This window comes from Python bivittatus, unplaced genomic scaffold (assembly GCF_059951505.1).
Source record: "Python bivittatus isolate LINGU-HERP-01145 unplaced genomic scaffold, Pbiv_v1 ctg000020_np1212, whole genome shotgun sequence".
NCBI lineage: Eukaryota > Metazoa > Chordata > Lepidosauria > Squamata > Pythonidae > Python > Python bivittatus.
In genome coordinates, this window is record NW_028277030.1 from 7,223,380 (window position 1) to 7,237,722 (window position 14,343).

The 14,343-nt window shown below is 36.3% G+C and overlaps 1 protein-coding gene across 3 annotated transcripts in view; it reads left to right on the plus strand.

Annotated features, from left to right (window-relative positions):
* Positions 1 to 14,343, plus strand: part of EHBP1 (EH domain binding protein 1) — a 251,880-nt gene that overhangs the window by 36,798 nt on the left and 200,739 nt on the right. For all 3 annotated transcript variants that reach the window (XM_088133990.1, XM_088133981.1, XM_088133985.1), the window contains exon 3: positions 10,312 to 10,369. In XM_088133990.1, coding sequence (XP_087990116.1) covers positions 10,312 to 10,369 — 58 coding nt within the window. The remainder of the gene's footprint in view (positions 1 to 10,311; positions 10,370 to 14,343) is intronic.

The window sequence follows — 14,343 nt, forward strand, 5'->3', positions numbered from 1 at the left end:
ATGTTCTGACAGTTTTTTTTTTTAATATAAGTTTTTGGAAAGTATGGCTGTTACTTGGATCAATACATATTCCTTCATTATACCAAATAGTTTGTATCTTTTTCCTCCCATCAAGGTTTTATTAAAGTGAACAAGAAAGAGCTTTTGGAAAGATTGATTTAGAGTGCAACATTGTTCATTGTTAAATGGGTAGCAAGATTTCTAAAGTCCAACAGTCACTCCCTGTAATAGTAAATTCAGGTGGTGAATGCTGAGGGACTTGGAACCAACAGTGGCTACTGAGAAATAAAAGGGGAAATATTGGGAATTGCAGTAACCCTGTTTGTTTTGTTTTTTTAACAAACACTACCTCCCCCACAGGGAAAAAAAAAAAAAAGGAAAATCCCCCATATATCAAAAACACTTGGAATGGGGTGAGTAAAGTGTAGCTACCAGAATTTGAGGGCCTGTTGAGGTGGAAACAAAACAGGATGGGGATGATGGAAGAGGACTTATTTTTCTGGCTGTAATCTTGAATAAGAATACATCACATTGCAACATTTTGTTTTACAGCACTACTGGTTCAAATAAAACTTAGATCTATTCTTGGACTTTCACTCTTCCGTTCTGTCAGCAAACTGGCAATTTTGGCAACTGGATCAGAGCGTTTGGCCGATTCAGTGGTCAAGGCCAAAATAGAGTTTGTATCAAAATATCATTGTCCAGAATATCTTGGGACAAGGACACAGCAAAACAGATTAACTAGAATATGTGAGCTGCAGGTGACTCCTTCTTACAGAACAAATATAGTGCTGTTCACTCGAACTTCTGTAGTCTCTAATTTGGGTTCTGCAATATTGTTTATATCTGGTTATTTGGGATCTTGCTTTCTGTTCCAGTCCTTTGTCTCTATCTGAGGAATTCGATGTACGGTACCTAGCATTTCAACAGATGGAGACAATAGATGTAGTTAGCATTAAAAAAAAAAAAAAAGGAAAGGAATAGAAAAAAATTGAGCCTAGGCAACTCAAACTCTATAACCTATATAAATTATGCAAAGTGAACAGATCTGTATGGGTGTTCTTATTTTGCATAATTTATATCAGTTTTGCTAATCATGTTGAATAACAAGGAGCAGCACAGAAGACTGAAGGGACAGTTAAAAACAAGCATACCACAAAACAGTGAAATTGGTTATAAATATTTCCCAGGCTTTGGGCTAGTCTGGTTGGAGCCTCTTTTTGGGTGCATGATATGTTTGTTGTTGACCAGATTTGCCATCTTGTTTGTTGTTATATGTTTTATTTTTTTGTTTGCATTTTGCTGTTTTGTTTTTTATGCTGTGAACCACCCAGAGTCAATTGGAATTGGGTGGCATTTTAGTTGAATAAATTAAAAATAAAATAAATATCAAGAAATGTTTATAGCCATATAGATAAAAGTAAAGAAGTTTCCAGTTTGCCGTACAGTTGAGTTTTTAGTAAGGATTGTAATTACAAAAAAAATTGGCAACTCTTCTAGAAATATCCAGAAACCTGTCAACTAAGTTTGAGTGCTGTTCCCTGAGCTGGCATGAAAATGGGTTAGGAGAGGTGTTTTTAAGTCAATGTGTCAAGCGCATGGAAGAATATTTCTATTTCTTCCTGCAAACAGGAACAGAGACTCCCCTGTGTACGGTTGTTGCTAAGTCTGCTTTCTAGCTTTGAGGATGACAAAGCATTATAACAGACAAGAGTAAATGTTCTTCTATAAAGATGGGTAGAACATTTTCTTCTCAGGCCTCAAAAGCAGGCCTGCTCTATAGATAGCTGAAACTTTATTAAAATCATCTTAGATATCAACAGGATGAGATAGTGGGCTCATACTTCTCTGGAAATCTATGGATGTTAATCTTCCATGAGGCACAAAATTGTCCAGCAGGATCATAGAGGCTCAAGTGTTCCCAAACAATAGCATCTTAAGCCAATATTTCAAGTGGCAAGGTCATGTGCGAGTCACTACAGTAATTAGGCCAGGTTCCTGTTTCAGCAAAGCATTTCATACGCAGTGGGGACCTTGCAGCAGAACTCTCAAAAATGACTGGAACCATCAACAGTAGAGAGGTTATTTTGCTAATTTTGCATTTTGCTAATTATAATGGCAATAATCACTTCCCTGCTAAGAGAAGCTAAGGTCATCATCCACTTGTTTTATGGTGCACAGATCTTTCATTCCAAAGTTGTGGGAACAATACCAAAAAGACCTTTCCCTTTGTAATTACTCAGAAGATGAGGTCCACTGCTTATCTTTTAGAATACTCATCCTGGCTTGTGAAATCAGTCAGGGCCAAGCATCATGCTTGGACCCTGGTGGGACTTTTGTAACGTTTTTGTATGTATGTAAGGTGTCATGAAATAAACATTTTGGTACACTTTTAAGCTAATGTCTGCTTAGGCAAAAAACAAACAAACAAACATTCAGGGTAATGTGAAACTAATTGACTACTTCTTAGAATTTTTACCAGCTTGATCTGCATATAAAATACAATTTGCAGATATCCCTAACTGCAAGTAACAAACATTTGTATGAAGTATACCAATCACTAAGTAGCTGAGCAAAATCTAAATCTAGGCTAACATCTAGCATTCATTGCTTTGTACAAATAAATTCCTTTTGTGTTCTCTAGACAGATTAGACTTAGGAACAGAGAAAAGATGAGAAGTTGCTAACCATGCATGTGGTTTCTAAAGCAGTCCGTGTTATTTTCAGTTTTAAAAACTGACATATTCCTAACTTTGTATCTTCTTGGTCTGGAAGAAACAGGAAATCATGCTAATCTAAGCACTTCCTCATTTATTAGGTCAAACTCAGTAGCAAAGAAGTAACATAAGGGAAAATCTGTAGGCACAAGGCTAGTGTACTTTTTGGTTTACTAAACTAAAATGTAATTGCTAAATGCAGTTACTGTTTCTGACTTGCTGCAGTGATTTGTATGAATGAAACAACTAGCAGTTACAACTTCTAGTAAATTAAGATGGGCATTACTTTCTTTAAAAACCTGTTACAACCTAAAGTATTAACCAGAAGTTAGCAATATTAAATTTTCAGAGAACTTTAAAGGGCACTTTAGAAAAATCTAAGCTTACACCCACTCCTTGTTTAGTGACCATGTTCTGCTCCATTGACTTGGTCATTAAGCAAAATGGTCGCTAAGTGAACACATGCCAGAGAGACAGAGAGACAGAGAGACAGAGAGAGAGAGAGAGATCCTGCAAAGATTGCTGGTTGCTGCCATCTCATTCAGATAAAGTTCTTTCATATACCTATGCCGGCATTACTCTCACTCCACTGTGCGTTGTTGTCAGGCAGACAAAATTTGGTTGTAAATGCTTGCATTGGTCGGAAAATTATTTTTTTATTACTGTTTATTACAGTTGTATTTGTGAGTGGTTGCTAACCAAGTTAGTCACTAAACAAGGAGTGGCTGTAGTTAAAAGAATGTTTCTCTGTGAAAATTCAGCATATGATGCTAACCAAAAAAAACAACAACCCAGAACCAGCAATAAAGTAATGACATAGTATAAAATCTTATCTTCAAAGAGTTCTTATTTCATTCTTTTGCATAATTATTTTTATCCTTCAGTAGGTGCATCTGTTTACTGTTGTGCTAACATTGCTGCCTCACTTGTTAATTATACTTTTCTGTTCTTGCTTCACAAGGGTAATTTAGCAGAGTGTAGTAATTAATTCAACCCAAATCAAACACAGTAAAAAATGAATTAGATGCCAAAGTACACATGCAGATTTTATTTCTTTTCTGTATCATTTTTGCTGTCAAGCAGGAGGAAAAGGTCAGGACTATCAATAGTAATAAAGTGTAAATTAGTCTGAATTCAAAGACGTTTTATTGTTTTTTTAAACTAGGTCCAACTTTACAAAAATGTAGTTAAGTGTGGGTGTTGGAGTTTAATAATTCTGTCATTTGCTTCAGGCTTATAATAGAGATGGGAAGGCCATTCTATATTTTCCATCACAATATAGCTATATCACACCAAAAATATTGCTCTCCTTGTCTGATTTATAAAATATCAGGATATCCTCTGCAGTACTGTTTATCAAGAGTCAATAAGGGAAAAACAAATGCTCTTTCAGCTCAGAAAAGTTGTCCATCCCTGGTCACTTGGGCCATGGATGTATCTGATGCTGGTGCTGATTCTTGCTTATAACAGATTACTTATTCTCAAATTTCCTATTTTTTCCAAGATGAAAAGAATATATTTAACCAGATCAAGAGTTATTGTCAACTCTTAGCAAACACAAAGATAGATTTTCTCCTGAGCTGTCCCTAACCTGGTCTTTCAGGTCTTTCAACAGTGCACTCTTGAGTCCATCCATCTTGCTGCTGGTCATCCTCTTCTTCTCTTTCCTTCTACCTTTCTCCAGAGAGTTAGGTCTTCGCATAATATGTCAGAAAGATCACAACTAATCATCATTTAATAGCATGCTATTGATTACTGTACTGTAATGCATTTGGGATGGGGTGGGGTTGTTTGACAACCATTACTCAGTGAAACTGTATAACTTGGACTGGTTGCAAGCAGAATTCATATTTTTGGTGATTTCTCTTAAAAACCAGTTAGGGTTTAGAACTAGGGATGTGGAACTGGGTAAATCTACTCTATTTAAATGTCTGCTTCTGCCAAAAATTAAGAGCTGTCCAAGGAATGGTGTGGTCATATAGCTATTCCAAGAAGTACTGAGAAACAAGACTCTACTTTTCAAAGATAGAAACATGCTTGGACTTCTAAAATTTTAATAAAGATAGAAGAAACCACTTAGTCACCGTATATATTTAAAAAGCAGGTACAACCTTCATTCATGTCCAGTGAAAATTTTTCCAGGGAAGGATGACTTCCTTCCAACTCTTGTTGCCCCACCATGGATCTGATGGCAATCAAACACCCACATTTGTGGTCAGTTGGATCCTTTGCAGAATTCTTTTAATTCTTATTTAAGAACCCGCCATCTGAAAAGAATACCTTTTTATGTAATCATTTGTCAGTATCCATTGGGGCGTTTTCTCCAGATTTCCTCCTCGATTTAAAGGAACAGATGTGTAGGTCCTCCTTGATTCTAATTTGTCACAACAGGAATGAGTGGCCATAATGGCACCAGCTGCAGCCTTTCCTGAACCTGCCTTAGCCTAACCCTAATCTGATATATGGCATAATACATAAGACACATTTTTTATATTTTTATTTTTATTCATGTTTCAGTGTTTTAAGATTGCTATATTGCTTTAATTGTTGCTGTGCTTGTATGCCACCCAGAGTCACATTTTGTGAGATGGGCGGCTATATAAATTTGCTAAATAAATAAATTAATAACTTCCCCGTTGGATTACTGCAATGTACTCTATATGAGGCTGTCCTTGAAAACAATCCAGACACTGCAGTTGGTGCTGGACACAGTGACCCAACTGAAACAGTGACCCAACTGTATTTGGGACCCCATAAAACCATCCTGCAAGCACTACCCAAGTTGTCTGTGAGCTGCAGGGCCCAATTAAAGGTTAATCCTATAAATCCCAAACATTTTAGGACCCAAGTTCTTAAAAGATCATTGTTAAATGCATTAACTGGTGAGGGGGCTGCTCATAGTCCCACTGTTGGGTTTGGCTCACGGTATAGTGGCCAAGAATAAAGTTTTCTTAGGGACCATGCCCCAGTTACTAGCCTTCATGATATCTTTCAGAAAAAAATAGCAGATAGGGCTATTCACCCAGACTATTTGATAACTTTTCCAGGACCAAAGTGCCTATTACTTATTTTGGCTTTGTTTTTTTAATGAGCTTTATTGTTAGTGTATAGTTTTATTATTTCAGACACTGTTGGGTGTTAAATAATGGTTTTATTTAAGACATTTCTCCCTTTCTCTTTTAAATTGCTTTGAACTCCTATGGAAGGAAGAGCCATACAGAAATGAAGCAAAATAAATATGAAAAGTCAGGAGACGGCCAGAAAGCAAGAACTTTCTTAGTGTAACGTTTTGTGTCATTTCTTCCCTAGGGAGAATGCCATGGCTTCATCTTTATTAACCTTTCAGCACCCACCTGAAGTTTTAAATGTGCTTTTTATAACTTAATTGATAATGTTTTCAGTTTTATTTGCTCTTTTATTTGTTTCTATCTCTAGTTCTATTTTTTTGTATTAATCTTCCATTAAGCTTCACCTCTCTTGCTTTGAAAAAGTACCCCTCCCCTCACCACAGAACTACAGTGGTACCTCGGGATACAAACTTAATCCGTTCCGTGACTCTGGGCGTATCCCGAGTTGGTCGTAACCCGAAGGAAATTTCCCCATAGGGTTCAATGTAAATCCGGTTAATCCGTTCCGCCCTCTGAATTTGGTCACACCCCGAGGCAAATTTCCCCATAGGGTTCAATGTAAATCCGGTTAATCCGTTCCGCCCTCTGCCCGAATTTGGTCGCAACCCGAGGCAATTTCCCATAAGGTTCAATGTAATTACCGTTAATCCGTTCTGGCGTCCACGGACCACACGGAAAGCGGCCGGGCGCGGCGTGGTGCGGCGCGAAAATGGCCGGGTGCAGCGCGGCGCGAAAACGGCGCGGCGTGGCGCGAAAACGGCCCGGTGCGGCGCGGCGCGAAAACAGCCCGGCGCGGCGCGAAAACGGCCGCAGACCACGCGGCAGGGCCGGAAAAACAGCCGCGGACCACGTGGCACGGGCGGAAAAATGGCCGTGGACCACGTGGCACGGGCAGAAAATGGCTGCGGACCACGTGGCACGGGCGGAAAATGGCTCGTACCCCGAGGCGGAGTTCGCAAACCGAGGTAAAATTTTGGGGCCAGAGCTGGTCGTAACCCAAAAAATTCGCAAGCAGAGGCGTTCGTATCCCGAGGTATCACTGTATTACACTGGTTCTATCTGCCTGGTGACATCACCTGGTTACTGCCAAGACTTTGGAGGAACCTCCTCCCAAAATTATATCTAATTTGTGCTGATTCCATACTTTCTTTTTGTTTGCTTGTTTGAAGTGGGGCCTCAACACTTCAAAAACCTTTGCTGCACCCAACTCAGATGCCAGTTCTTCATTTGCATACCAGACGCTGTCTTGAAATTAACTACTTTCATGGCAGAGTTTGAAGGTGGCTGATTACCAGAGCTTTCGCAGCTGAGGAAAATAATGTTTTTATCAGAATATATTTGTGTTTATTCGGCTTGCACCAGCTCATACTTTAACCAAGCTTGCTGGAACAAAATTTCTTCCAGTTTACAAATAAGTTTCTGAAACATGAATTTCATAAAATTCCTGCTTTTATTTTTGAAAGGACTCTGTATTTGGTTCATGGCCAGCAGATTTTATTGTTTGAAAGAGTGATAGAATTTGAATTCCAGTAAAAGCTGTCCTGTGTTAAGTGACCAAATTGAAATTCTTAATTGCTGGCTGAGGATTTTAATGTCATTGTTAGCATTGATCTGTTACTGGGCTTTAGCATCTGAAGTAAAATTGTAATCTGTAATCTATTCTTTTGGCCCATGAAATAAATCCACCTCATCCAAATGTTACAGAAATGAAATTAAGAAACATAATTATTCTCTCCCCCAAGGAAGTCTTTAGAAAAGTGAAAATATTTAGGCAATTATGTATTTTTCTAATTTTAATTCTAATTCTGATTTGGAACCATGATAATTATTTTCATGCTATATTTGTGGAAGAACACAAGAATGTTGTGATTTTTGTGAACAGATTCTTTTAGTGATGCAAAGTTTATGTCACTAGTCCCTTTATTCTGAATTTCTACCAAGAGCATAGAAGAAGGAAGACAAAATTCAAGTATTGTTTTATCTTCCCTCACCAACTAGGTAGATGGACCTCTTGCTATCTTTCAAAGCATCAAGCTTATTCCAAGATTAGAATCACATTAGAATGCTAGAGGAGTGGGAGATTTAAACAGTTTGGCTTTCTACTCTTGTTCTCAACATTAAATGGTGACCCCACATCTGTTCAAGAGTAAAACGGCACCCTAAAAAAAAATGAATTTGTTTTAGAATTTCATATGTTGTCAGGGGCAGTTTTAATCAACCATCAACTTAGCTGTTTTGTTGGCTTGAAATAATGTTTGGCTCCTTAAGCTGATTCCACTAACCTGTTCTCTTCATTCTCTCTGTAATTTGCATATGCTTCCTTGCTTGCTACGTCCATCTTTCTCCTCTTTTCTTCAAATGTTTATAACCTTCCATGTCAAAATTAGTTAAAATTATAAAGTATTGGGTAAACAGAATTAACATTGATTCTTGGCACTATGAATGGAATTCCTATTTAATTATTATGCCATCAGCTTAATTCCCTAAGACCCATGACTAACAGGAAAAATCCTATTGAGTGTGTTATAGTTAGATAAGTTTTTAATTTTTTTCCATATATTACTATTCCATATAGATTACAGTCTGATCAGCATATATTTGTGTCAGTTTTTTGTAACTAGCTTACTTCCACCGTGACTCCTAATGTCCTTTCTACAAGGACTAATTAGTGAGGGATCTGTTGGTTGCAGAATGCTTATTCCAGAGATTCCAGCTTGAGTCCCTGATATTTCTAAGGAAGCGTTTGGGAGAGCGGGAGAATGGATCTGAAACCCCATAAAACTGCTGCCAATCAACATAGACTAGATTAACCAATAATTTGATTTGCCATAAGGCATTTTTTAATTTCCATTGCATTATATTTCTGGTTCAGTACTGCTAAAAACAGAATTCTTCAGAATCCTGGTTTATTTTTCATAAGCAGGCATGCTGAGCACATACTGATATTTGGTTGTTCCTGTTTGGCTCTATGTACCAGCAAGAGCAGTTAAACTTCTTAAGAACTTACCAAGGTAGAAAAGTGTAATATTGCATCTAACCTTGACTTGATACTTCTCTAAGGAATCTGGATCTGGAAGCAAATGTCAGACCATGACTTCAACTTTGGTTTGAATTATAAGATAGATGTCCTAATTTGGATATAAGCTAAGCTTTCTTTTCTTTTCTTTTCTTTTCTTTTCTTTTCTTTTCTTTTCTTTTCTTTTCTTTTCTTTTCTTTTCCTTTCCTTTCTTTTCTTTTCTTTTCTTTTCTTTTCTTTTCTTTTCTTTTCTTTTCTTTTCTTTTCTTTTCTTTTCTTTTCTTTTCTTTTCTTTTCTTTTCTTTTCTTTTCTTTTCTTTTCTTTTCTTTTCTTTTCTTTTCTTTTCTTTTCTTTTGCCAAGATAACCTCCTGATCAGTTTGTTACTACTGCTTCTTGCAGGAATCAAGTGGGAGAGAATGGGCACCATGCACATTTGTTCAGTTGTTTTAGCATTGTTTGTTACTAAAGGAGACATTATTTAAAAAAAAAAAAACTATTTTGCAAGTTTGCAAGTTTGTACATTTACAGATCAGCTAGTCTTGCATTATCACCTGGAACTATTATAGGAAGAGAAGGTAAGTAGACAACATCTCATATCTTTCCCCCAGATTTTTTCACTCAAAGTTGTATTTTCCAAAGAACAAGCTAGTATAATTTACATTGTTGTTGTTGTTCAGTCGTTAAGTCGTGTCTGACTCTTCGTGACCCCATGAACCATATCGCGTCAGGCCTTCCTGTCCTTCACTGCCTCCCTGAGTTTGCTCAGTTTCATGCTCATTGCTTCAGTGATGCTATCTAACCATCTCATCCTCTGCCATCCTCTTCTCCTTTTGCCTTCAATCTTTCCCAGCCTAATTTACATATTCATCTGCTTTATTGAATACAGGTAGTGCCCAGGTTAAGAACACCTGAGTTAAGGACAACTCATAGTTAAGAACGGAGCCTGTTATACCAAAATTTGAGTTAATTGCACAATGATTTGAGTTAAATACACAATGGTTCAAATTCATTACATAATACCACGTATACAGTATTGTACAATAATGCTGTTCCAGCTTACATACAAATTCAACTTAAGGACAGACCTTGGGAATGGAACTCGTTCTTAAACTGGGGACTACCTGTATCTGTGTGTGTTATATACATTAAGGCACTCATAGAAATAATTTAAATTTGCTTTACCTACTATCCATTTGTGTAATACATAGAATTATTTTTCAAAACAGGATTTTCATTCTTCTGGATTTGAAAAAGTATTGGTGAGCGGTACCAGATTCCCCTCCCCCCCCAAAAAGGTCATATTGGTGATAGCTGATGAATCTTAAGCTTTTTCTATAGTATGCAGGAATGGGCAAAGAAAGTGTAATTTTCAAGATTATAATCTCAAATAGCTTTTAAAACCAACAGAGGAACAATTAATACTCAATATGTTTGTTTTTCCCAACAGGCAACCAGATAAATTGGTAGTGGTTTGGACAAGAAGAAGCCGAAGGAAATCTTCTAAGGTTAGTTTTGTTTCCATTAATTAGGAGATATAACTGGAAGTATGTCACATGATAATTGTCCTGGCTGAAGACCAGGATGAGAGATCTAAAATTTTTAAAGGAATTTGTCCTAATACATTACTGTTATTGCTATTAAACCCTGCTGCTGTGACTGATTTTGCATCTCTGCATGTCTTTCAATGGCCACAATAACAACCTCAGTAGAAGTTGTAGAAATTAATGTTATATAGATCTCTACATTGTGTGAAACAATGTTATACAGATGTTATACACAATGTTATACAGATCTCTGCATTGTGTGAAACAAAAAAATCAGTGGTTCTTGAGTGTCACTTGAATGCTAATCAGATGGTATTCAATTGCAATTAAACATTCTAATTCATTAATTTATCCATCTACTATACTATTGTTTTTAATTTCTTCCATTTCTAAGTCCCAGGGTCTTACTATCAATAATATTACTGCCTATAACAATATTAATAAGCACAATACAGTTCAAAGAATAGTTTTCTTTTGAAGCTTTATAAAAATAAGAGTGAACAATAATTTAATTGTTTATAAAGAAAGCTACAAGGACAACCACAGATCACCTTAACAATAAGATTATTTCTCACTTTTATCCAGAACATTTTAAAGGATCTAGTTCCCTTATGTAATGATCCAGAAAAAAATAGTTCCTCAAACTAGAAATTTCTCTCCCTCCCCCCCTCTCTATATATATAAATTAAAAAAAGACTTTTTTAAAAGGAAGATAAAACTAATACAAACTAATATAAAGTAAGAGAAAGAAAAGAAGAAGCTGAAGGTGCAAGAAAGGAAAAAATGTAATAGAAAAATAGAAAAAAAAGAAAAAAGATACAAAGAAGTAGTTTCCAATCTTCTTTACAGCAGTTATAAGTACAATTAAAAATTTACTTCTTACTCTATGGTTACAACATAACTCTCTTCTTTCTATAATCTATCCTGTCTAATCATCAAAACCATAAATCATAAGCTCATTTTTTCTGTTTTATGCAAATAGTCCATAAGGGGTTTCCAGTCAGCAATAAAGGTAATCTTGCCTTTTCTCTGATCAAAGAAGTCCATTTAGCCATTTCAGCAAGTTCCATCATGTTTACCAATCATTCCTCCATTGTGGGTGATGCTGAATCTTTCCATCTTTGTGCATACAATAATCTAGCTGCAGTTATCATGTACAAAAACAAAGTTCTGTGACTTTTTTCCAACTGTTTGTCCCTCAATCCCAAAAGAAAAACCTCTGGTCTCAATTGTATATTAATCTTTAAAATCCTCTGAATCTGTGTGTGTATTCAAATCCAAAATTTTCTAGCTTTTTTACACATCCACCAAACATGATAAAATGTCCCTTCTTCTTGTTCACATTTCCAACATAAATTTGAAGTGCCTTTATACATTTTAGACAATTTCTCTGGTGACATACACCAACAGTACATCATTTTATAAAAATTCTCTTTAAGATTATAACATAGTGTAAATTTCAATCCTTTCAACCACATATTTTCCCATTGTCCCATCTGTATATTATAACCAAAATTTTTAGCCCACTTTATCATATATTCTTTTGCTTGTTCTTCTTCTGTTTCAAATTTCAGTAAAAGTTTATATATTTTAGCAATTACATGTTCATGATTTGTACGCAATTCTATTTCAAACTCTGTGTTCAAAACCATAAACTCTTTTATCTACTTTAAATGTTTCTAATAACTGTAAATAAGAAAACCATTGACAGCTATATCCCTTTGCCACCAGTTTTTCTTTTCATTTTATTTTACATCTCCCTTGAAAAAATTCTAACATCTTATGATAACTTAGCCATTTGTGTTTGCCTATTATTTCTCATCTATAAAATGCTGCTTGTGCTAAGAGTCACAAAGGTTTCTGGGCACAACCTGGGTTTGTATTTATTCCATATTCTCAATATGGCAAGTCTAACATAATGATTTTTAAAATCCACATTAACGTTGACTTTGTTGTACCACAAATATCCATGCCACCCAAATCTCAGGTCGTGTCCTTCTAACTCCAGAAGCCTTCTATTTCTCAGCAGCACCCACTCTTTCACCCAAACCAAACAGCGAGCTGCAATTTCAAATCAGACAGACCCAGTCCTCCTCTTTCCTTTACATCTTGTAACACCTTATATTTAACTCATGGTTTTTTCCCCTACCACACACATTTAGATATATCCTTCTGCCACTGTTTAAATGGTGCATCAGTTGTCAAAACAGGTGTTGTCTGAAACAAAAACATCATTCTAGGCAATGTCTTAATTCATTTTTATCACAGGAATTCTCCCCAGCAATGACAGTTGCAGTTTCTCCCATCTTAACATGTCTTTTTGAACTTCATTCTGATGTCTTAATATAGTTATTTTGAAATAAGAAACAGTTCATATTTGTCCTAGTGATACCCAGATACTTTACCTTCTTCTCAATCTTAAAACCCGTTTTATTCATCAATTCTCTTTGATCTTCTATTTTCATATTTTTGTTAACATCTTCATCTTCTGTTTATTAATCTTGAAGTCTGCTAATGTACTAAATTATTTTAATTTGCCCATTAATATTTCAATTCCCTTTAAAGGATTTTCCAGAACCAACACTAAGTCATCTGGAAAAGCCCCTAACTTACAAGTTTCTTTTTTAATCTTTACTCCCACAATCCTCTCATCTTGTCTTATATCTCTATTCAGTATTTCAACAACCAAAATAAACAAGAGAGGAGACAATGGGCATCCCTGTCTTGTTCCTTTTTGTATCTCACAAGGCCTTATTAAATCTCCATTAACAATTATTTGTGTTTTCTGCGAAGTGTAAATAGATCTTACCGATTTTATAAAGTTCTCTCCAAAATTCATATCTTCCAAAACCTTGAACAGGAAAGCCCAGTTCAAATTGTCAAAGGCCTTCTCTGCATCTGAGAAAATCAATGCAGCTCCAAATATTCCAAAATGTCCAACACATTTCTAATGTCGACCTTTAACTGTCTTTTAGGTAAAAATCCACATTGATCCTCATGAATAAATTCTTGCAAGATTATTTTCAGTCTATCAGCTAGAATTGTTGTGAACAACTGATAGTAATTATTCAATAACAATATCAGCCTATAGTTTCTTGTTAAAGTCAAATCTTTTCTGTAGTCAAATCTTGTCAAATTAGAAATTATCCAAGAAGAAAAAGAGATAGACCAAAGAGATAAGAATGTCTTATAGGATTTTCTTCCCTTTCTTGCTGGCAATGTTTGTTAGATCAGAAAACACTGAATGGCCTACACTAAGCCACCTTGCTAAATGACAATTTAAATGCTGGTTTTCTAGTTGTAGTCCAACATTCTAACTGAAATATGGAGGAGTTTACACTACCTTAGCCAAACTATCTTGTGATAATCAGGGCTGGTGGTGGACAGAGCTAGAATGGGGACTGCCCCATTTTTTCTCTTCCATCCAATCTTTTGCAGATTACCTCCTCAATTCCATTGTCCCTTTCAACTTCTCCTCTGATTTTTCTTTCCCATCCTTTTCCTTTCTCTTCAGTTTCATCCCCCTCCCCCTCCCCCTCCCCCTCCCCCTCCCCCTGCTTCACCTGGATAAAAGGGGGCTGAAGGTCATAGTTTGACAACTCCATTAAAGCACATTGTTTGTAGAACATTAGGTCTGGTTAGAGAAAGTTTCCTGACATGTATAAATAGCAAATGATTCATAGTTGCTACTTGAATCCATCCTGTGAGAGAACACATTACACTTATCAGATCACCTGTAGAGAAATCTTAATATGAGATTCTGCTGGCACTTAGCTAGAAGTTAAGATGTTGGACTCAGCCATCATTGGGTGATTTTGAGCCAGTCACTTTCTCTCAGCCCAACCAACCTTTCAGGATTGTTGCTATGGGGAAAAATTGGAGAGGACATGCAAGGAAAGTGAATCTGTTCTGCTGGACATCATGGTGTATAATTC